The following is a 24689-nucleotide window of genomic DNA, read 5'->3' as shown; positions in this document are numbered from 1 at the left end:
AAAAACACGAAACACAAAAACTAAAAAAAACGACTTACAAATTTTTAAAAGATTTTAGATATAACTGTTGTTAGTGTTCAAAATAATCAATTTTCTTTAAGCAATTTGCGCGGACCGCAGTGATGCTCTGAGCAAAAGCATTTTAAAACATAAGTTAATAGAAAAAAAGTCTTATTTTAAATCGCTCTCTCGCTTCAATACGCTCTTAAAATATATGCACCGAATATATGTTCACAAAATAATTACACCTTATTACACCATAAATTATAAATGTACATTTAATATTCTAAAAATTTATTTTATCAAATGCTAGAGTGATCGCCATTAACGCAGTTAAATTCCAACGAACGTCGGCTGCTCTTTCTAGTAGCTATAATTTACATTAAAAGCTTTGCAGCAGTGGCGAAGCGTATGAGTAGACAAGGTAGACACTGTCTACCCAAAATTATCCAGTTATTTGTCATTAATTTATTACGTAATTATTTCATGTAATTGTTGAATTCAAATTTAAAAAAAAATAACACAGAATGTAGTCGCTCTCCTTACTAATATTATATAGTCTCTAAACGGCTAGAATATCTATCTATCTATAATATCTAAGGCGCGCCCCGCCTGACGCACCAATTAAAATAAAAATGCAGGGCTGACACCCAATTAATGTATATGAGCCCCCGAAGGACACATTGATATTTGTCTTCGGAAATTTGGAGCATCTAATCGAACCATATACGCATCAAGCAGGTGACAGAGGTCCGGCCGCAACAGTATTCAGCCTATTACGTATGCAAAATTTACTCGCGGGAAAGACATTTGAGCTTTTGTCTATCGAAGTCGACCAGCTATTTTATTATGCTCTTGAGGGTTATTGTTTATGGACACGCTTGATCTGGTCGGCCGCAATACATCTTCAGTTTTGTTTTTTGATAAATCTGCATTTGGCATTTGGTGCGGGCGCGTGCTATTGGGCAGTGTGAATAAAAAGTTAGCTTTTGCTTTTAGTCAGAAGTATAAGCTTTAGCTTTTACTAATAGCACTTACTGAAATTTAAGTGAATAACCTTTTGCTTTTACTTACTAGCGAAAGCTAGATATTTTAAGTATTTACTTTTTAATTAAGTTTTTATTTGATAAATCATCCAATTGTGTTATGCCGTACCCTTTATCGTCTAAAATAAGTCCATAGTTTTGTTGACGCCTTCTCATCATACCAAAAATGTTTGGTCTACCTAAAATACGACTGTCGTGCACCGAGCCAGGCCATTGAGCATCTACGGATGTAAAAATTTCTTTTGCGTCACAAGTTGCTTGCACATTTATACTACATCATCCTTTCCTATTCATATACTTGTCACCATGTAGCGATGGCGTTATTATTGGTACATGAGTGTCATTTGCACCAAAAGCACAGGGAAATCTATACAACTCTACCCATTCGTTGATTGCCTGCTCAGTCGAGTTTTTTTGTAGGAAATTTCATCCAAATTCCTGCCTTTTCAACTATTTTTGGTAAAACCTGAGATATCGTTTTACATATTGTTGTTCTATGAACTCCTTCTTTTCTGATCCTTATTTGAAATCCAGAATCACTTAGAAATTTTTTTTTGGACTCAATGCACAACCGTAGTCTCCACTTTTGGCTCCAAAAAATGGTTAGCTATCCACTCAACAATTTCTTCACTAAATCTATACAGATCGTGGTATTCTTCGGTACGACTTTCTTTTCTTTCGGGATAAAATTTTACAGATCTTATATTCATAAATGCAGCCATTTCTATCAAACTGTTTAATAATAGTAAATTTTTAAGCCAGGGTCTAACAAGCTTGCAAAAATGTAAGCTTTTCCTTAATATTCTTAGTAATTGCTTATCTTTATTCCCACCATTTTTAGACAATGCTAACAACTTTATCTTTTGCTATTGTATTAATTAGTAAAAGTTACTACTTACTTTTATCCATTGCAAAATAAGCATTTGCTAGGAAAATGTAAGTTTTAGCTTTTACTGAATTCTTATTCAAACTGCCCATTATAATTTAATAATTTGTATTTTTATTTTTGGGTGTATAGAAAAGATTTTTTTACTGGATATTTTAGGGGTTATTTATGAACGACTGTTTGATATTGGCAATTGTATTTTAGTTGTGTTTTTATTTGTCTTTAATTAATTTTAAAATAATGGACATTATAGACCTATAAGTTATGGTTATACCTATGTTGTGTTTTTTTGTAAGTAGTATTTATTTTTATCTATCTATCTTTTTATGCTAGTAGTAATAATTTTTTTATTTTTTATATCACTACATATTTTTCTCTTTAAGTTAATATTCTATGCGCTTTCATTCTCTATTTCATTAAAGTGAATAATATTGAATACACATTTTTTTCTAATTAACGATTTTTATTGTTTGTCTACCCGAAAGAAAAGTTCACGCTTCGCCACTGCTTTGCAGTACCCCAGACGATCGATAATTTGTTGCTGTACACTTTCAACTGAATTGGAATGGAGAAATATTCAGAATTACATTACCAATGTGATCTTTGAGAATATTAAGCGTGTGTAGTTTAAATTTATACACTTAATTTTTGACATAACCTAAAGGAAAGTAGTCCAATGTTAATGTCGAACAACTTAGGTGGCCACACTATTGATCCACGTCTGTTTATTCACTCTTTTGGGAAATCATTATCTAGAAATCTTTTAACAATGGCAGAATAGTGAGAAGGAGCCCTATCCTGTTGAAACGCTTATAACGCTTAGTTTAGCATATCTGGGTTTCATTTATATCAGAATACAGTATCGTCAGTGCTGAAATGAAGTCCTTCACTAAAAAGTCATTATAATACTCTTCCGTCAAAGTTCCCTAAATTATAATAGATTCGGACGCCCAGTACTTATGTATTATATAAAATTATGCCTATTTACGGGATGTTCAGTTTTTTTATCATTAGGAATGCCAGTCCTTCCTGGTCTACCAAGATCCTTAATAGTTCCAGCCTGTCTACTTAGCCTCAATTCTACTAATAGCAGACTGACTTACAGGTTCTCTATTGGTATATTTATTGTGGAAGATTATTCAAGAAGATTAAGTTTGTTGTGTATTCCAGTTTTCTCACCACAGCTAAGTATATTTATTATTCTGCGAGTCTCACTTAAATGCATTGTAATTATATTTTTAATTAACAATACAGTTGAAATTTTTAAATATGTGAGACTTATTCGCTAGACTTTTCTATTTATTTTTCTACTCAAACTTAATTTTTTGGATATACTGTGTTTGCGATTCTGTAAATTCATGTAGACTTTCACATTTCGTGTAAGACAATTTTGTTGGGCAACCTGTCACTAAACTAAATATTTTTTACTAGCTAAAGTTTTACTGTAATTGTAATAATCTATCATAATTTCATATAACTGAATTATTCTGTCCGGATCATCGTTACTATGGCCATTAGAGTCACTTAAAATGTTAAATGCATCTCTGCAAATCTGGTTTAAAATGGCCATATGATTTTTCGCAGTATAGTGCAAATATTAATAATATATAAAAAGTTTAAATTTACTCTTTGCTCCAATTTCCCATAGCTTTTTAATATTTTAAATGCATTTTTAGTTATTTCTCACATATTCCCTTCATTATAATTTGATCCGGAGTATTAAATTGTTAAGTAATTTAAATTACGGAATATTAAAATACTCTGTATCCGGCCAGTTACAGGCGCATCATTTCGTTAGCTCCATATTTTCCTATTGCATACTGTCATTTCAAGAGGAAATTATGAGAGTTTTTTTAAATAAAAACTATTACAACAAATAAAATTTATTAAAATTATATTAGGTAAAACTAAAAAGTAGTTCTGGGTTTTAAAATACGGTATCAGAAGTAGGAGATTGACATATAAAAATTTTATGTTAGAGTGGCTGGCGGAACGATCAAAGTGACAGCAGACTAACTAAGAAAACATTTCAGATTATTCTCCATCGAAGAATATGCTTTAACTATTTTTTTATAATTTTTTGGCTCCTCGAGTATATCACCTTGCATGTATATGAGCACGTGAAAAAACATATTTCATAAATTAATTCAAATATGCGTTTGTAATATTATACATGTTCTAATAATATACCTATATATCTATCAAATAATATTTTCCAATAATTCAAAAGTATCCGTCATAGTTAACCCGATATTTATAATAAAATTTTTTATCATACATTTGCACAGATAATGCTAAACAAATTCCTATAAATTAAGCTGGTAAACGCTTCGTGTTAGGCACAAGAAACAGATCCCGATAACATAAAAGTTTTAAATGAATATGAGAAAAGCTTTCTGTATGTTGTAAATAGATTTATCGATTATTTATTCTGTTCGTGCTAAGTAGTTAGTAATATATTTATAGCAAACAGCTATTTTTACCTTGAGTTTTAATCTTAATCTGACCGGCCTTTTAACTGACCGGGTGAGTTAACTGGAATCTACGAAAAAAGCTTTTTTTTTAACTTTTATTTGTAAAAGAAAATAACGTGATAGTATGACTTATAAGCAACTTAAATAAAAAGTTAAAACTATTTTGATAATGCGTATTATTCTCAGATATTGTGGCGAGATCATATGACGATTTCTGAGTTAGCCTTAAGTTATTGGTTCTTTGTGAGTGAGTCTTTTGTTGCGTAGTAAATATTCATTTTCTGAATTATATGGCAGCTGAATACAGTTACTAACTGGATATAGAGTACTTGTACGGTTTAAATGCTTGCAATATTATGTTGGTTAACTGTCTGATAATTTCTTTGATGTTGCATCTCAATATTTTTTTTACGTTAGGCTTCATTTAGATCCAGGGAGCTTCGCTTCAAATTCTTGAATAGGACGAGCGCTGCTTGTTTGAAATGTAACGAAAGGTTGACTTGAGTTAGTTTATGATTTTGTAGTCGGCTTTTGAGTTTCCATAATTATTTATTGAAAAACGTATTGTTATATAAACTCTTTCTTATTGAAATAACTTTTAGCTAAGATCTAAAAACACGTTGACCGTAGGATAGTACCTCATGGAATACTGTAGATTAAAATCAAAGATACTTAAGGTAACCGAAAAGAAATATGAAATGCAACCCTTCGTCTTGTAAACATGAGTTATGTGACGAGCCACCCTGTACAACCATGGAAGCCACTAGCTGCTGACCCTGCACTTTATTATAACAAAACTGTTTCATTGTTTATTAACGAGTTAGTCAACTGAAGTCGCTAAGACAATTAGCATGTAATTTTGTATTTATTAATTTTCAAATAAAATTATATTTTTTAAAAAGGCGTTTTGGTTGTTAAGTTAGTTAAATCATGTCATTTAAATAATTGGGCACGTATAGCAAAAATGCGGAGATTCTTCTTAGTACGGACGTAAATTTTTGTTCCTTGTATGATATTTGTTAGAGTAGGGTCAAAGGCATTTTGTAATAAATTCATGAAGGAAAAAAAGACTTGTAATTTCTAAAATTATATTATAATATAGCTACAATAATAGAATACATTCATCTTCTGGAGGTGTTGTGTGTGTAGGTACTTCAGCCCTGTGACTTGTGAATCGCCACTAGCAGATTCAACAATAAGAAATTACACTCATCCAAAAAACACACATTAAATAGAAAATTGTCATCAATCGCTCGTTCAGTCATAATTTCTGAAGTTTGCAAGCGACGATCAAAGTCGTCGGAAATTGTATTTATTTAATATTTGTTCGAGCCTTTACGATCACGCTCGGGGCAACAGCCAATTGTTCTGTGGTTAGCGTCGCAACTTATTCCTATACTGTACGTTGGTTTATTTAGTACTGGATTTATAACTTGCCTCTTTCTGTTATAAACAGAACCTGTTTATATAGCGAAATATAGCCAATTCGTGAACTATCTTCGCAGAAATATGTTTGTCCTCATGCTTTTTGGTTAAATATTATACATTCATAGTTTTTGAAAAAAAAGCTCAATTATTTCTATCCTTTCTGCAATTGAGTACACCATAACTAACAAATTTAGAAATATTCAAAAATTTTCAAGCGCTTCAAACTCAAGTCACCACTAACTGGCCTATCTAAATGTTAAGCACGAGCCCAAAAATTGCATACTAAAATAAATTATTTGAAAATAAGCAGCGCATTTTTTTAAAAGAATTTACTTTGACTAATACAGTAAGTTTTGAAATTAAATAGATTTGCTTACTTTTTAGTGAAATGGAATGGTGTATTTTAAAGCTCCACATTTTCAAAGAGCGGATCGATTTTCAAAAACTATGTAAAAACGTGTAGGGAATTAAAAGTACACTTTTATGAGAAATATGTTTTCTGCATCAAGGTTTGTTCCTCTTAGAAACAAACTAGTTTTTCAATCTTTTCAAAAAATAATTTCCCAATCTGTAATGACTTGCGGTATGTTTTCGATGAAATATTCTTGCTTACTTTTACATAAAGTATTTATTTCAGCCATGAAGATTCTATACTGGGTGATTGTTATTTAATTATCAGAGGTATATTTTGGTAATGGAGGAAAGGAATTATCGATCCATTATCATTAAAAAAGAACTTAAATCAGGAGATGTTAAATGTTTAAATGTTTGACACATTTACCTTGTCTGCATTTGATACACCTGCAGTTTACCAAGTACATCTAGAATATCGAACATACAAGTTAATAACTCAGAACTAAAATTATAATATGTTTAGTAAGGGGTTCCATTTATTAAATAAAAATAATATAAATTTCATCGTTATAGTGATAAAATTCAACCCCTTAGCGGAAGCGTTATTCACCCTTGTTCATAAAATGAAAGGAGTATGTTATGATTCATCTTTTAAAATAGCATTACATTTTCTTTATTATGGTTTATTTAGGTGAATACGCCTCTTTTTCCACCCGTGCCATCCGGCGCACGTTTACACTAAGAAGTGGAGGTACTAGAAGTAAACCATAAAGACACACTCAAGACACAAGAAAGAAAGAAAGAAAGAAAATGTGCTATATTACGTAAGACAACAAAATCTTGTGTACAAGCATCCTAAAAACTAAAAAATTCCAAATTCACTTTAAATTTCAAATTTCAAACAAACATAACATCTAAAACACTTTACCATAAAATTTACACACATTACCAAAATTAATCATAACAAAACAGATTGAGAAAAAAAAGCATCCTTTTGATAAACTTGATTAAAAAATAAGTAAAGCTGTCAATAAAACAGAATTTAGAGGAAGTACATTAAATTATTTAATAGGAAACAAAACTAAAACACTAAAATGATGTCAGAGCACAGGTTAAAAGGTATCATTAAAAAAATCGCCAAGGCTATAATATGCCCTGGATAATAAAAGTGATATTAATTCCTTTTTAAATTTCTTAACTTCTAAAATTTGTCTGATACATAGAGGAACATGGTTGTAAATTTTTTTGCTAAAGTATATAAGTGAGTTTTGGTGAGGGAGGATGTAGAGATTGGTAAGGGCAAACTGAACCACCTTGCCCTGCAGTTTTAATGAACCCAAATTATTTACATAGAGTAAAAATAATAGTAGTCCTAACACTGAACCCCGAGGTACTCCAGTTTTAAGGGATCTGGAATCGGATAAACATCCAGATACTGTAACTCTTTGGGTACGATTAGATAGATAGGATTCCAGCCATTGCAATGCCACACCTCTAAAGCCATAATTATTGAGCTTAGATAGCAGGATTCCATGATCTACACAATCAAATTCCTTGGATAAATCGCAAAACACTGCCGCCGCGGACTCCAGAATTTAAAGACACATAGACACTCTCCAAAAAGCCGAAAACAGCGTCATGAGTCTTTTCTTGTTTGAAATCCAAACTGATTTGCAGATAAAATGCAATTATGTTGTAAAAAAGACAAAATTCTGATTTTTGCAAGTTTTTCAACTATCTCGGAGAGGGTAGATAATATAGAAATTGGACGGAAATTACAAGGCTCACTCAAATCTCCACCCTTATAAAGAGGGATAACCACTGCCTCCCTCAAACATGCTGGAAAGTTGCCATTATGAAAGGAATTGTTTATGGCAGAAGCTAAGGCATTCAATGCTGAGTCAGGCAAAAGGAGTAGTAATTTTGATAATATCCCAGCTGATTAATGGTTTTTTAAGCTTTTAATTGCATCTCTAACGTCAGGAAGGCTAACAGGATAAAAGAAAAAAGAATTTTGAACTGACACTTGTTAAATATAATGCAAAGGATCAATATTAGTATTCACATCCTTGAGCAATAAATGAGGAATATTACAGTAATAATCATTTAAACTATTTGGTCTTACTTCTGGTTCTGAAACTTTCTTGTGAGAATGCCTGAAGTCATTTATAATTGACCAACATTCTCTCTGCCTATTTGAGGACATATTCAAGCGGTCACTATAATATTTAACCTTTGCTGCTTTTATCGTCTTTCTGTATAGACTACGATATTTCTGATGATAAAGAATAATGTTTGCATTAGTTGTAAACTTGCACAACTTAGCCAAAAAACGGAGGTTTTTAGCTGACGTTCTGAATCCTGCTGTGACCCATGGTTTTCTATTTTTCATTTTAAGCCTCTTTTTAGGAAAATACTGATTGATCTTGTCACATGAAATAACAAAGTAAACGGGTCAGGAGCCATTTCAACTGCATTCCAATTAACCAAAGCTGTAGTAGAAGAAAAAGCATTAAAATTTGCTCTGCTGAAAATTCTTCCTATATAATGAGATGAAGGAAATACAGTGTTGCATGGAATCCTAGCGAGAATGGCTTCATGGTCAGAAATACCAGATGAGAGTACTCTACATGACACATCATTTAAATTTGTACACAAATAATCAATAGTAGTTGCAGATGAGGATGTTATACGTGTGGGTGAAAGAACTTGCATCTTTAAGTCATAAGATTCCAATATATTTAAAAGGGATGTATGATATGATAGTAAGCTTACATCAGTGAAGTTAATATTAAAGTCACCAGCCAATATAACTATGGAGTGTAGAGACAATTGGGATAATAGAGAATCAATTTTGTCCAGGAACATACCAATATCTCCTGTGGGTGGTCTATAAACTCAAAGAACATATAAATTAAATCGCTTACAAAAACAAAGGGAGAATTCAAAAACCTTGTCCAACAGAACGCTATCTTACTTATTAATTTTACAGAAAAAAGCTTCAATTGTTTGTTTAACTAAAATAGCTGTTCCTCCATGTATGGAGTGTTGCCGACAAAAAATTGATATAGGCATATAATCAGATATTAAGAAACATTCGTTAGGCTTTAACCAGTGCTCAGTTAGTAATACAATATCAGGAAAATCACATGAATCAAGTAAAAGATGAAGCTCGTCCATTTTATTTCTTAGAGACTGTATATTTAAAATAAAACTACTGAATTCTGATTTCTATTATTTAAGGTAAGGTATTTATGTTTGTAAGATAAATAGTGCAGGTAAAATGCGAAAATCCCATTATTATTATTTAATCTTTTCATTCATTTTTTAACTAACCTTTTTGTATAATACATCTATAATAAAAGTTGTGATACATTATTACCATTAATATTTAGCGAAACTGCTTAAGGTTGAGTGCTTACGCAGCATATTGCAATATCAAAATTGTTGTTTTTCTTCTATACTATTACTTACTTATTGGGTTGTTTGCTCAATAAAAAGAAATATTTGGTTAAAACTGACGTCCTTCACTGCTTAGAGTTTTATTGACAATACATACTAGCCTAATGTACGAGATATTTACATCAAATTATTAAGTTTAAATAACACTTAATTATGTATACAAAATTCACTTTAAGAAATATCAGTAAATTAAGTATAAGCTTTGTAAGTTGCTAAGTGATACATAAAATTACACATAATTTATCATATACATTTTATCAAATCATTATGTTTCTCGTAGACGAATGTATACTTTTTATTTCTCCTAAAATATTAATTATCCTTCCAATAAATGGTAATTAAAAATAAACTAACATGTTCTTGCTTAGAATTACCAGTTACAAATCAAGTAAATTAGATGAACAACTGATCATACATGTAGCAATTGATAAGCCATAGTTCAAGGGGCATTGAAAAATTATTCGCTATGTTGTTAAATGTTAATCCTTTGTAATTGATTCTAATAATTGTTTAGGAAACTCTGCTTAAAAAAATATACCAAGGGCCTATGATACGTAAAACTGTATATAATTAACTGTTATTTATCATAGAATAATTCATCTCATTTGTAATATAATGTAATCAGTAATTTGTAATAAATAATATTATAGAATATTGTCGTTTCTAAGGGATCAAGCTATCTTTAATTTATCTTTGACTGTTTATGAGTCGAATCGCATAAAGTTAAAAAACAAGTTCTTTTTATAATGTACTTATTTTTTAGTGTGACATTGTATTAGAATAGTCAACTGTCAAGTAAAGAAATCAAATTAACGTAAACTAAAATAATTGCAAATTTAAATAATTATAGAGAATAAAGTCAAATAAATGTACAGGATGTTCAGGTAAGGGTATTACACTGTGTACCCATTTTGGATGAGATTGCAGGGTATCTCTGTAATTTTTTAAGATATATATAGCTTTGCAGTTTTCGCGACCCTATATTACTTCTTTGTAAAACTTTTAAAGCCACAAATAACAATATTCCAACTACTTTTGTTCCTGAAATACAGAGCGAAGACGAAAATGTTAAAGTTTTGGAGATGTTATTATTTTTCAGGCTCTGTATAAGACAGAAAAAAGATGAACACTTATAATAGATATTTTTACATAAAAGTCAGAGGCGTATTTAAAGATTTTTCTTAGAGCACTGTTTTTAAGATTGGGCACAAGCTTGGTATTTTTTGAATGGACATTTTAACGTCATATGGTATATTTTAACGTGATATATTGTATATTTTAACGAGTACAGTGATGTATCACAACCTTTATTCTTTAATAAATTTTAGCTTCAAAAATCCATATTTATGTTAATTTTTTTTAATAGTAGGCTATGAACCTTTCCACACATGCATTTAATTATTACTTTTTTAAAACGCCATGTGATTTAAACCTATTTCTTTAATTATAATTTAAACATAAACTCAAAATATCACTCTGTAACATTAACTTAAAATTGTTAAAAACAAGAAAAATATATCGGTACAGATTTAACACTATTAACTCTATTAAAAATTATAATTACAAGAAAATTAATTACAAAAACAAAAAAAAAAAATTTAATAAAATTAGATTATTATTATGCCGATTTGCATAAATTTTATTTTTAAAATACTTAAGTCCGGTGACCTCAGGGGGCATCTGATTAGCCCGTGTGTGCCAATCCAGCATCTATCAAAATGAGCACTTAAATATTCTCTACCTTGACTACTCTTGAATTATGAACGAGCGCTCCATCTTGCTGACAATATATTTAAAGAGCTATGAGTATGTTTGATAGAGTGACAAAAGCACATTCTGTTTGAGCGGTTAAATCTTAGTCTAATTGATTTTTGAAAAAAAATATATAATTTTTTGTGAATCTTTAGATGAATTTTGTTGTGTTTTTCCGTTTTTAGGTATTTAATTATATCGTTTTCTCCGCGGTGATTTATTGTTAAATGTGATTCTCAAATCGTAGATTTAACTTGTAAAATATCTTTTTTTCTAACAATTCAAAAATAAGTTTGGCTCCATTCATTATTAAACTTTACACTCCATTTGTTAATTTGAATTATTTGTATCAAATACCATAATTTTTTTTCTTGCTCATTCGTTAACACTTATTTGCCCAACATAATCAATCTCATTACTTAAATCACTACTGTTAGAAAGATCAATATTACAACCTCAAGAAAACAAACAATTATGAGCTAATATAAAGAACGTGGATAAAATCCCGTACGTATTTTTTTACTTTCCGAAAAACGGGGGAGGTTTGTTTAAGGTCTCGGGAGTCGGAAGGTTAAATAAAAAAGCGGGAGGCTCCCGCCTAAATCGAGAGGGTTGGCAACCCTAATTTAAAGTACATTATAATATTTTGTGAGATATTAAATAACGAAATTACATTTTAAGATTTGGATACAATTTTTTTACCTTATTCTCACTTTTGCTTCTGTTGGCAAACAAATCTTGTAAAGAAAGCTGTTTCTCAAACTTGTTTGGTATAACATCGTTAGTTCCAATGATGCGACTCGAATTTTTCGACGATTCCGAATTCTTTCGCGAGTTATCAGTCACCTGATCACCATATGCCGACGACACTTCGTTGTTATTCGTTTCGATCAAACCACTTTTGATCGACGTTATATCAGATGATCTCGCGTCCATCGTTGTTCAATTATTACTGATCGCTGATTGAACTCGAGCCTCTCAATTAAAGCGATGTTGAATTTAAATTTAACGCGTCGCGACCGCCGGACTTGTTTCCTCGTATCAACTATTCCGATAAATTATTGTCATGGTGTATTAAACAGAAAATTTGCAAATATTTATGAATGCTTAAATAGACCATTATAATAGTGCACTTTAAGCAATAATTAAATAATGTTTTCATTTTGATTGTCTTTCCTAAGGATATCGCAGCATCATTATCGATTTGTAATTCAGTGACAGTGATTTTCTTTTCTGTTGAATCCCTAACAAATTTTTATAAATATTATAAATCATTAAAATATTAGAATCTGGCGTCCCCTCGAAATAATAAATTATCAATAAATAATATTGTTAAAAAAATGTAAATATCTTATACAGATCGTGTTATCGTGAGCTACGTATTACCCAAAATAATGGCAACTCCGCTTGCTTGCAGCTTGCAGGGGGCGGAATTTTTCGTTTTTATTTTTTGAACCGGGAGTCAGCAGACCTTACTTTGCTGTGTTACTGCACGTTGCATTAATAATTTTTGAGCGTTATTTTCGTGTTTTTTTCACTATGGCTGTTTATACCCCTTCCGAAAGAGTTCAACTAATTAAATGGTTTTATGGAGGCAATTCGGCAGTACAATGTAGAGATTTGTTTTCAGTGACATTTGAGAATAGACCGATTCCTTGTGCAAAAACAAGTTACAATTTACAAATTTGAGACATCTTTTTGTCTTCAAGATTGTAAAAAATGCCACACAAAACGTCAAGAACCACCTGTTGAAGTGGTCCAGGATATAGAACGGCGGAAAGAAATGGTTTGCAGTACCCTAGAACTTGACTCGACACGGTCCACTAGAAGTGTTGGAGAGGAACTGGGAATGAGCAATAAAACTGTTGCTCGTATCTGGAAAAATATGGGTACAAATGTTTCAAGTATTCAAAAACTCAGGAAATATTTCCTGAAGACCAGTGGCGAAGAATGGAATTTTGTGAAACCATGATGGAAAAGGCAAATGAAAACGAATATTTTTTTAAAAATATTTGGTTTTCTGATGAATCTTCTTTTCCATTACATAGAAAACACAATCCTTCCATTGTTCGTTATTGGTATCAGGAAAACGAGCACACAAGTTTTCAGTTTCGTAGCCAGTATCCTCAGAAATTGAATGTTTGGGCAGGTATTTTGGGCGACAATGTTATAGGGCCATTTTTTATTGATGGCACTTTAAACGCCCAAAAGTACCTTGAGTTGCTGCAAAACCAAGTTCTTCCTGCCATTCAAATCCTACCTGATGTAGACCTGGGATCGGTTTATTTTCAGTAAGATGGCTGTCCTGCTCAAAACGCGGCTAGGGTAAAAGAATTTTTAACAAATACTTTTCCTAACCGCCGTATTAGTGGGACTGGCGATATTAAATGGCCTCCTAGATCTCCAGATTTGTCTCCAAATGACCTTTATCTGTGGGGTACCTTAAGCAGACCATTTACAAGCATGAATTTTGTAGGCCAACAAATTTAGAGGAGTTGCGAAATAAAATTGTCGAAGGTGCCAATTCCATTTTACCTGAAACTCTTTTGGAGGTGCGAAATAGCTTTTACGATAGGTTAAGTTTTTATTTAGCAAAAGAATGCGGTTTATTTGAGTCTTTTATTTAAAAAAATTTTATATTGTTTATTAGAGTTTTATTTCTGATTTTTTATTATATTTTTATCAGAGTTGATATTTCATTTTTTATTAGAATAACGCTTTAATTTTCATTATGCAAAACACAGCATATTAAACATTTTAAGATTACAATTCTATGCAGGTTTTACACATTGTCATGTCTGTAAAACCCGCATTAGAATAAATATTTTAAAAATGCCTGGATTTTCGCGTAATATTTTGGGACATTTTGTCGCTAAAGACGCAGCTCCCACGAAAGTCAGATGTTTATTAATCCCCATAGATAAAAGATATATAATTCCGTCCTCGGGCCAGCCGGGGCGGTGCTCTGTCGCAGGCACTCGTACACGCGCGACGTTGCAAAATTTCACTTCTATGCGGTTTCCTATAAGTAACGAACGAAAACACGATCTGTATATTATCATAATTTTTGTACTGTTTTAAGCATATTTTGTAGTTTATTTAGGGTTCTACTTACATTGAGTTATTTATTTTGTCCTACAGTATCTAGTTTTTAAGTAGTTCATCTTGTTTGAGGGCCCCAATTTAGGTTATATTCTTGTAAATCCCTTCTATTTTATATTTTCTAAAATTTGTATACTTGCTTGCGTTGGCTTTGTATATTCTCTTAAAATTATTGGTTCTTCATCGGAAAAAAAATGTACAAAATTTTAAACATTTCTAAATTGTTCTATGGGTTTTTAAATCGCGTCTCCTGACATTTTAATCAGTTTTGTGGTTTAGCCAGTTTTTACCTTGAAAATAATTAAACAAGTCAATGCGAGTCAGTTTAGAGTTTTTGACGTTGCCAATAAAGATGTATTCCTGTGTAACCTAAGTAAATAAAGTGTAATCTATTCCTTATTAATAGGGGAGACCGAGGATACATGGGACAAATTTGATTAAATGATCTTTAACTTTTTTTCGAAGAAATCTCTATCCATAAGGTTTTATTAATGTAATAAACAAACTTTTGTCATAATATATTACTACATAGCATTATCTTAAATAATAAATTTAAAAATATTTTTAAACCGGGATCAAAAATTTTTGGTCATTTGTCCAATGTATCCCCTCCTCTGGGGTAATAATGGACATGATATGGGGATATTTTGGACATTCATTTACTAATAAAGACAAAAAGTCTTAGAGTAAATATTTATTTAGGAAGCAACCAGTTTTCAACTTTTATTTAAGTTAAACTAAATTCTGCCAAATCTGCGTTGAAATAAATCGAATCTTTAAAACGAGAACGCCTGTCTTCAATACCTTTTGGAAGCACAGCTATTACTTCTCCGAATGTTACAAAAGAAGATTCTTCTTCTGTAATTTTGAAGCGATTTGATGAAATCATTCTTTTAAAAAATCGAACCTAAAATCCGTCGAAAAGTTTTCGTTCTTCAACATAATTTCTTCCAGAAAATGGTGTTTTTCCCGGAACTTCCTCCCACTCTGAGGAGGAATCTTTTGTTAGTTCTTCATTTATCTCTTCATCACTAGAGTCACTTTCTACTAGAACTTTTCTTTTAATCTCCCTAACCTTTTTTGGAGGAGGCTTCTTTCTTGCCAATAATTCTTCTTTTTCTGGAGTGTCAGTAACTATCATACATTTTCCTCGTTTTCTTCCTTTTCTCATAGGTTTTCGGGGTTCCGCCTTTGGATAAGGACTTATTTTGTCTGGTGTAATAAAGTTAGATATATTTAAAGGACTTTTAGCAGTCCCAGTAACGCTAGTGCTAGTTGAGGTTTCATCGGCAGCGCGATTTCCGTGAGTGGCTGGAATTAGGTTTTCATCTAGGTTTTCTGTTTCGGCGAAAATACAGCTTCCACTAGATTGATTGGTAATGACATCTGGAGCAGGTCGATTTAAAACTGACGAACACAAAAACTCGTGTTCTTGAAATATGTCCCGATCAAAAGGAAAAAATTCCACTTTTACGAAAGCCAGACTTTATATTTTCTGGTGTAGCAGCACGATCCCAGGCCTTTGAGCATAGCTCCGCAAGTGAGTAAATAGAAAGAGTTTCATTTGGATGAGTCATCATCCAAGAATTGGCAGCTTCGGAAAAATATCTCTTGAAAGGTCCAAAAACAGATCGGTCAAGAGGTTGTAATTTATTTGATGTATGCGGAGGTAAGGTCAAAACTTCATTACCATTTTCTATGCAAAATGTTATGCTATCATCACTTAAATGGGATTCATGGTTATCCAATATCAGTAACACGGGGTTATTTTTACTACATCTGATATTTAGTTGGAAAAACTGAAGAACTTTAATAAAATTATCTGTTGTCATCCAGCCAGATTTATTCACAAGACCCATAGATCCTTGCATAGCTCCAGACATCATGCGGTGCTCGTCAAAACGTATTCTGGGAAAAATCCATACTGGTGGTAATGCATTTCCATTTGCACAAATTATTCCAACTTGGATTACTAGCTCACCGCGTTCTCTAGATGTTACTTGCCCTATTTGCTTTTCCCCCTTTTTACCTACAATTTTTTCAACAGGCGATACTGTAGTAACCCCTGTTTCGTCTAAATTAAAAATTTGGCTTGCCTCATAGTTATGCCGGCTGTAAACAGTTTTGAGCTTGCCAAAGAATTCCCCAACAACTGTTTTGTTAAACGCCGTCATACGAGCAAGAGATGTTGCTTCCAGGTTTTCGAATTGAGAGTTCTGGATTTCTCCTCAAAAAACCGGCAAACCACTCCTCGCCAGCCATTGCTTGTGTTGCCCAAGAATCCGGGATTAAAAGCTTATTTCGAGACGCAAACTGAAATGCTAGCTGTCTAGTTTTTTTTGGAGTTAATCCATAGAACATAGATGAACATTTGAGTAAATATTCAGCTAATACTTGTTCCATTCCTGAAGAAAAAATTTGACGATGTTTAAAATTTGGTTTTAAAGATATATTTTCTATCCCCCGTTCTCTAGCCCTTTTCACATAAATAGCTAAACGAGACTTAGTAACATTATACCTCTCCGAAACTTTTCGCAAGCTACCAATATTATTTAAGATATCCTCTACAGCTCTTCTTAGATCTCTTTCAGGAAATTCCCTGTCGGTTTTCTTTTTATACTCTCTCACCATCTGAAATAAAAAAATAAATAAAAAAATAAAAACATTCTGGGGATACAATGGACAATAGGGGATATCATGGACATCCGTCCATTGTATCCCCCATTGACCCTAATTGAGTAAAATTATTCTTTTTCCTAGAAAACTAAACAAGCAATTTCAATTATTTGTTTCTTATATATAATCATATTCTATAATGCACATCACCACTAAAATAATTAGATATTAAAAAGTGTTGCATAGAAAATAATAAATGGTTACATTACTTACCGTAAAAGTTACAAACAGACTGGCTGAAACAGAAAAATATCGATAAAAATAACCACACTCAATGCTTGCTACCTTGCGAATGCCAAACGATTGTTCGGTAGTTATTGCATTAATTTACCATATGAGGGCGCTTCAAATACATATTAAGCGGGAGTTTTAAGCATGTCCATTCTATCCTGGTGTCCATTGTATCCTCGGTCTCCCCTAGTCTTTCTTCGACAATTTCGAGCTAGTGACGCCGAAAAGAATTTGGACTACCCAAAATCGGATTTTTAGACAGCCCACAACTGTCTCAAAACTAAACATCAACTTTAACAAAAACATTTTACTATAGAAAACTATAGTAATAGCACGTACTATCTTAACACAATAAATAAAATATTGATAAAAAACCTTATACATACATATACTATGATTGCAAATATACTCTTACTACTTGGCTAAAATCTTATAGACACGGTCGAAACAAAAAATATTTTATTCTCTAACTCCGCATATTTTTTTTGGTTTAGGTGTCAATTTTTAATAGTTTAGATTTAAATATTGAAGGAGGTTGCGTTACCAACAATCTCTATAAAAATATATTTTTGCGGAAATATAAAAATCTCCACAACCACAAAGGTCTTGACATAATCGGCATCATCAAAGATGGCACATCAAAATGCCAATGCCAGTAACTCGGGCGTGGAATACGTACTATACCTACTTCACCCCTACTTCAAAAAAATTTCTATACCTACTTCAAAAAAGCTAATCAGTTGTGTAAGTAATTACATGCACATTAATGAATTGAAACGAATCATTAAGCTCTAACGATCTTTATAATCAGCTTGCAGGTTTTTTAACACAAAATTAATAAATATACCTGGACTGCCAAGTGCCAATTCAATGAAAAGTAAATGACCACTACTTGAGGGCCGCCATTTTACGTGATTGTGTCCTGTCGATGTTAGTCACTCTGACAAATTTTAGTTGTGCCAATTGTAGGGAAACAAAACAATTAAAGTTTTTGAGAGGTTATATTTACAAAAATACAAAATAGAAAGTTACATATAGGTAAGAATTTGAAATAGTTGCGTTAGATCCGTGATTTTTCTTGTACTTCTTTAAGAATTTCGTTAAAATTTATGAAAGAAAGTAATCCTCCCCTAAAATGAGACAAAGTGTCAATCAACTTGGAATAGATGCATGCACTTTAAAATATTTGTTTTATTATTCTGAGAACCTTGCATCTTATAAATCTAAACTTAAACTTGAATCTTATTAATCCAAATACCATGAAAATTATGACCTTCATTTAAATTGTTGCTTGTATTTACTTAACCAATTCAGTTAAAAACACTTTTATTTTCTTTTTATTTTTACTATTACGAGTCTTACTTTTCTTCTATGTATAATGTTTCCACATTAATAGGTACAACCATCTATAAAAATCCAAATATAGATGATTTGAAAACCAATTATGAGGGTTTGTAATTATCAAGGGTTTATATAGTAAAAATATAAATTATTCTATCATAAACAACACAGAAAATTCACAATAATTCGGTTTTGAGAAACAGTGAACCAAATACCTTTAAATAAAGATGGTGATACATTATTCACGTATTAAATAAGGAGGAAGATACATCACCTGTTCTAGACGATATACCCAAGCGTCGTTCACAAATCGCCAAAAACTAGGCAATCCACTATACTTACACGTCAAACGTCAGCGTCGTCAACTTCATTACCGTTATTTAATATATTTTTTGTTGGCAACACTAAAAATGTTCAGAGTGACCAACATCAAAAGGACACAACCACTATAAAAATGGCGGCCCCCAGGCAGTGGTCATTTTTGGGTATGGTGGCCATATGCATTAGCAGTCCAGGTATATTTATTAATTTCGTGTTTTTTTGAAGGCTCGATTCTCTTAAGGTTTATAATATTGGAGTTAGTGACCTAACAATGTTTTGGATTACTTTAACATTCGAAATTTGTTTTATGGTTTTATAAGGAAAGTCATTGGTCTTCGAATGAGACCATCTACTATGGACAAAGTATTCAACTTAAGATATTTGATGATGTGAGAAAAAATGAGAATAATTTAATTAGATTTAGAAGATTGTTTAAAGTTAAGCTAGTGCTAGTCCTATTGTATTTACTGAAATGAAAAATAGTAAAACGCGAATGTGCGTTAATCTTCGCAATATAAATAAAAAAGTTTATAAATCTATTCCTTACCCATAATTAAAGACCAAATAAATGCATTATGCGATGCAATGCATATAACAATATTAAACGTGAAATCCGGTTTCTATCAGATCGAAATTGATGAACATCCAGAACACATTCCTGTTAGATCAAAAGGCTATATGAATTCAGCTACCATTCGATAAATCTATTGCTCCAGAAATATGGCAGACTCCGACGCCTAAGAACGTGAAAATGTTCGACAGTTTTTGGGAGTCGCTGCACATTTTCGTAAGTTCATTAGAAGATTTGCTATTCTGACCGCTCCGATAACAGAATTCTTATAATATCATTGTGTTTTCGAACTTCAGGATGTGAGACCGTTAGATTTTAGAAAAACTTATATTATAAAAACTTACATTGTTACAAACATAGTTATAATATTCAAAATAAACAAAGAAGTAATTTGAACAAGTACACTGAAGTACTTTTAGCTTGATAGTGCGGTATTGCCTCTAGTATGAATTAAAATGTCACAATCCTTACTAACAGTTGCCACTGGACGAAAGGAAGACATATTTTGTTTTTTTCCGTCACTATTTAGAAATATGGTTTCAATTTGGAAATAAAACAATCGATGCACGAAAATAATCAAGTGATTTATTTACACACTTACTACTTACTAGAAATATTTATTCTCACCGTATTTATTTACTACTATTTACGTCTGATTTCAATATCGCGCCAATATTCCGAACTTCACTGCACTGAACTGTCAATTGACTCTCAGCTGCGGCACGGCTCCTTATATACTCGGCTGACCATGATTCCAGAAGATTCGCTGACTCTTCACGCGTCTCGAGAGACATCATGCCATGTAGCATTTGTGTCATTGATTTATGTCATATGTCGGTAAATGATGGAGAATCAGCTGGCATTCTCTGCGTTTCCAATATCGTTACACTGTTCTCTTCCTAAGCTCATTTAATCTCGAAACGATTCCAAAAATGGTGGATGTTGATATCGGCAGAAGGTTCCTCTCTTGCAACTGGATCTTCTTCTTCTTTTAACCCAGTCTCTTTGATGGTTAGATATTGATTGATGGTCCTATTTATTCGTTCCACCCTGCCTTTGGACTGCAAGGCTGGATTTAAAATTTCGTCGTTGGTCTGAATTCAACTCCAAAGGTACACCAAATCGGCAGATCCATTCTTTTATTTTATTACGACGTAACGACAATAGCAATCCTTTCAAAGTGATGTCCCACGATGCACTGACGGATCAGAGCCTTTAGCTTCCTCTCCGGCCTATTACTTACCGAACATATAACGCATTTCCTTCACTAGCTAACACACAGGTATAGATTTTCTCTAGCAATTCCGAAATCCGATATTTAGGCACAACGATTTGCCTGCTTTCCTCTTTGCCGTCATGGTCAACCATTTTCCATCGCAAGAGTCCATCTTCCAAAACTAGGGAGTTTCATTGTGGCTAATATGACTTGACACTGGGGAATATTTGGCAACTTCTTAAGTTGCCTTTTTCCCTTCCTTTATCCAGGTTAGTACTATCTGGATATCGGCATCTTTCTCTTATAAGATCCCCATTTTGCCAAGTATTGGCAAAATGGGGTACGTTGGGGGTTCTTAACTGAACATCTTTTTTCTCTTTCCGCTTGCAGTCCTCCGGACAAGGTTTTCTTGATACGGCTTGCTGAATACATGATCGACGATCGCCCTTTCGTATCGACTTTTCTTAGTTTAGCGAAAGTGGAACTAGCGCCTCTTAAATAGTATCTTTTTATGTGACCTGCTTTGCCACATTTCCAGCACTCCAACGGTTCTGGCTGCTATCTCTTCCAATTCCCTCTTACTCATTCGCTTGACATGAATTCCTGGAATCCCGGGCCTTGTTGATCTTGGCAGCCTCGAACTCAAGGGTCCGTGTTAATACATTTAATAGTGTATGTACTAGTATAAATTATAGTAAGACCTGACGTATTTCACCATGGCGACATAAATGGTCCATCCAGCTTAATCTACCAAACGTTTCATGATTCTTTCGGAATATCTGAATATGAAAAAAACTGTTTACCAATACTCATATTTTTTGAATTTAAAACATTTTTAAAATAAAAAAATCAAAATTTAAAAACAGATGAATAAAGGTATGGCTTTATAGGTATGTGATATATCAAAATGTTTGGAATTTTGTGGAGCATCCAAAAATATAATAACATATAGGGTGTCCCATTTAAAATAAGAAAGTTGGTATTAGCCCCGCCTACATGGCCCACCCTGTATAAAAGCTTTTATTGTAAAAAATGCGCAACTTACAATCTCAATCGACGTGTCCGACCGTTTTTCCGAACACGCCCCCATTTATTTATTATCAAATTTATTACAAGTTACAGACTCACACTGTATAAAGGCTTCGTAGAAGTAAATAAGAACTCTCCTTTAAAAAAAAAAAAAAAAAAATTGCAAAATAAACAAAACTGCTTTTTTTCCAAATAGTAATTGTATCATTCATACATTAATGATAATTTAAAAATCCATTTTCTACATATTTTACCCTCGATACTTTTTTAGCGTTAATCTTTTCACTAAGAACCGGCCAAAACGGGCTTGTAGCCCGTATTGCGGTATATATTTATTAAGCCTTGTTTCCACCGGAGGAACAAATAGCAACATTTAGCAACATTTTTGTTGCCTTGTGTTTCTTCTTGTTTGTGAATTTAGGAACTTATAAGCAACAAATGTAGACTTTTTGTTTCTGGCGGTTTCTGGTAACTGAAAGAGAGCAACTTAGTGTTTCCACCGCGGTTGATAAACATGGATCAAGATCATGAAATAGCTGCAGCAGCGGCGGTCTATATAGTGTTGTCGGCAAAAAAGAAAAAAAGAAAGCACAAATATTGGGTGAAATCAAGTCTCTGTGATAGAAGTGAATATGGTGGCATGCACCTACTCAATGCATTAAAAAAAGACGATCCACACATGGGAAATAGTATAAATAATGGTAGTGTCAAAAATTTTTTACGAATGTCCAGCACCGATTTTGAATGGTTATTATGTCAAGTTGCCCCAAAAATATAGAAAGAAGATACCAAATATAGACGAGCCATTTCACCAATGGAACGATTGCTGCTCACACTGCGATTCCTTGCAACAGGCGATTCTTACCATTTCTTGATGTAAATATACTTGTTGAAAATTTCAGTATCATCAATTAGTAGAATTATACCAGAAGTATGTCGAGTAATCGCTGAAGTTCTGAAGGATAAACTTAAGGTAAATACACAGCTTTTCAATCAAAAGACTTAATGTAATGAGTAGGCATTTTACTAAAATTTTAATAAAAACTTTTTGAATTGTGAGAAAAAAATTAACGAGATATTCTACTTAAATTTTAAATAAAAAATAAAAAAAATTCTAATTAGAAAATTAAACAAATATTCTATTTTACAAATAATGTTGCATCAGTAATGTACATCAAGTCCTGCATCTGACATGGCCAGACGTTTCGCATCAGATATGGATGATTCTTGAAGATTACTACAAGGCTTGCTTTTCTTTTGAGAGTGTCGTGTTGTTTGTCTCTGTTTGGGGAAGATAGTTAGTTTCATATGAGCTATTTGGTGATTGCATAGGTGTGTGTATTGTTGAGGCTGGTGTAACAGAACCATTGAAACTGGATGAGTAATAGTTCTGGTTATCTGAATAATATCTTGTTGTGTTGTTATTGGCCGAAGATGTATGCCAACCTTGATACCATGGAAATGGCCGATCATATTTACCCATAGACGCTTCATACAAAATATTAGAGATTAAATGCTCTACCGTATTTTTAGCGTTTTCATTTTGAAGATTTTCGATTTCACAGGCAACTAAGTCGCCGAAAATTTGAAATCGATTACGTGGCTTTTTAGTTTGTAGCTGCTTCAGCACTAGATATGCCTTTTCCTGTCGTTCGTCAGTTTCCACCTAAGCTTGTCTTTTCTTACATTTCAGTGTTTTTGGACTTTTATCTGGTTCTGCTGTCATCAGACTTTGTAGATGTTTTAGTAATAACAGCAACGGTTTTGTTCTGATTGTCGACGTCATTGTCCGCCTCTCCAACAATCAAAAAAGAATCTTTTAATTCATCTGCCTCGTCTGCTATATTGGAATTTTGCGACTTAACTTCCCCGCTGTCCGTTGCACTGCTGCCTGACCCATCATCTTCACTCTGAAAATTAAAAGTTACCCCCTTAAACATAAAAATATTAAATGGGAATGTCTAATTTGTAGTACCTTGTTTTAACTAACCAAAGCTAAATGAATATAAAATACAAATTATATTTATAGCGAGAGAAGTTTTGGGTAAACAAATTTACCGATTTTTTTATTTTTTAGATGCCTCAGAGTAGAGAGGAGTAACTTATTATGGGACATCAATTCGCTAATCTTTGGAATTTTCCTAAATGTGCCGGGGTTATGAATGGCAAACACATTATGATACAAGCACCAAAACATAGTGGCAGTGAATTTTATAATTACAAGTCCTTCTTCAGTGTAGTGTTATATATTGTGGCCAACGCAAGTTATGAGGTGATGTATCTTAATGTGGGCAGCCAAGGTCGTATATCCGACGGTGGAGTGTTTGACAGTACTCGTTTCAAAAAAATGTTATATGAAAACACGCTTAATTTGCCTGAATTAGAACCATTGCCAGGAAGAACCAAAGCTGTTCCGTTTGTTTTTCTAGGAGATGACGCTTTTCCCCTATCACCAAACTTATTGAAACCTTACCCTGGCACTCAAAAGAAAGGTTCCTCAAAACGAATATTTAATAACTGGCAAACGCTAGGCGTATTTCTGAGAACGTTTTTGGAATTATGTCTGCCAGGTTAAGGGTATTAAGAAAACCCATGCTACTTGAACCCGAGAGTGTTGAATTAGTTGTTGCTGCATGTGTATATCTCCATAATTTTCTGAGAAGCAGTTTATTACAGTTACATTCCCGAAAATCATACTCACCTCCTGGCACCTTTGATTCTGAAGACAAAGATACGGGCAAAATTATCCCAGGTTCTTGGAGAAAAGAAATAAACAACAATATGTTTGCATCACTGCAAA

At 32.7% G+C, this 24689-nt stretch overlaps 1 protein-coding gene across 1 annotated transcript in view; it reads right to left on the bottom strand.

Moving 5' to 3' along the window:
• Nucleotides 1–12431, bottom strand: part of LOC126744437 (uncharacterized) — a 48809-nt gene extending 36378 nt beyond the window's left edge. The window contains exon 1 of the mRNA XM_050451855.1: nt 12105–12431. Coding sequence (XP_050307812.1) covers nt 12105–12338 — 234 coding nt within the window. The 5' untranslated portion in view covers nt 12339–12431. The remainder of the gene's footprint in view (nt 1–12104) is intronic.
• Between the last annotated feature and the right edge of the window lie 12258 nt (nt 12432–24689).

This window comes from Anthonomus grandis, chromosome 14 (genome assembly GCF_022605725.1).
Source record: "Anthonomus grandis grandis chromosome 14, icAntGran1.3, whole genome shotgun sequence".
In the NCBI taxonomy this organism is placed as follows: Eukaryota; Metazoa; Arthropoda; class Insecta; order Coleoptera; family Curculionidae; genus Anthonomus; species Anthonomus grandis.
Note: the sequence above shows the minus strand (reverse complement) of the source record. Positions and strands in the feature narration are given on the sequence as shown.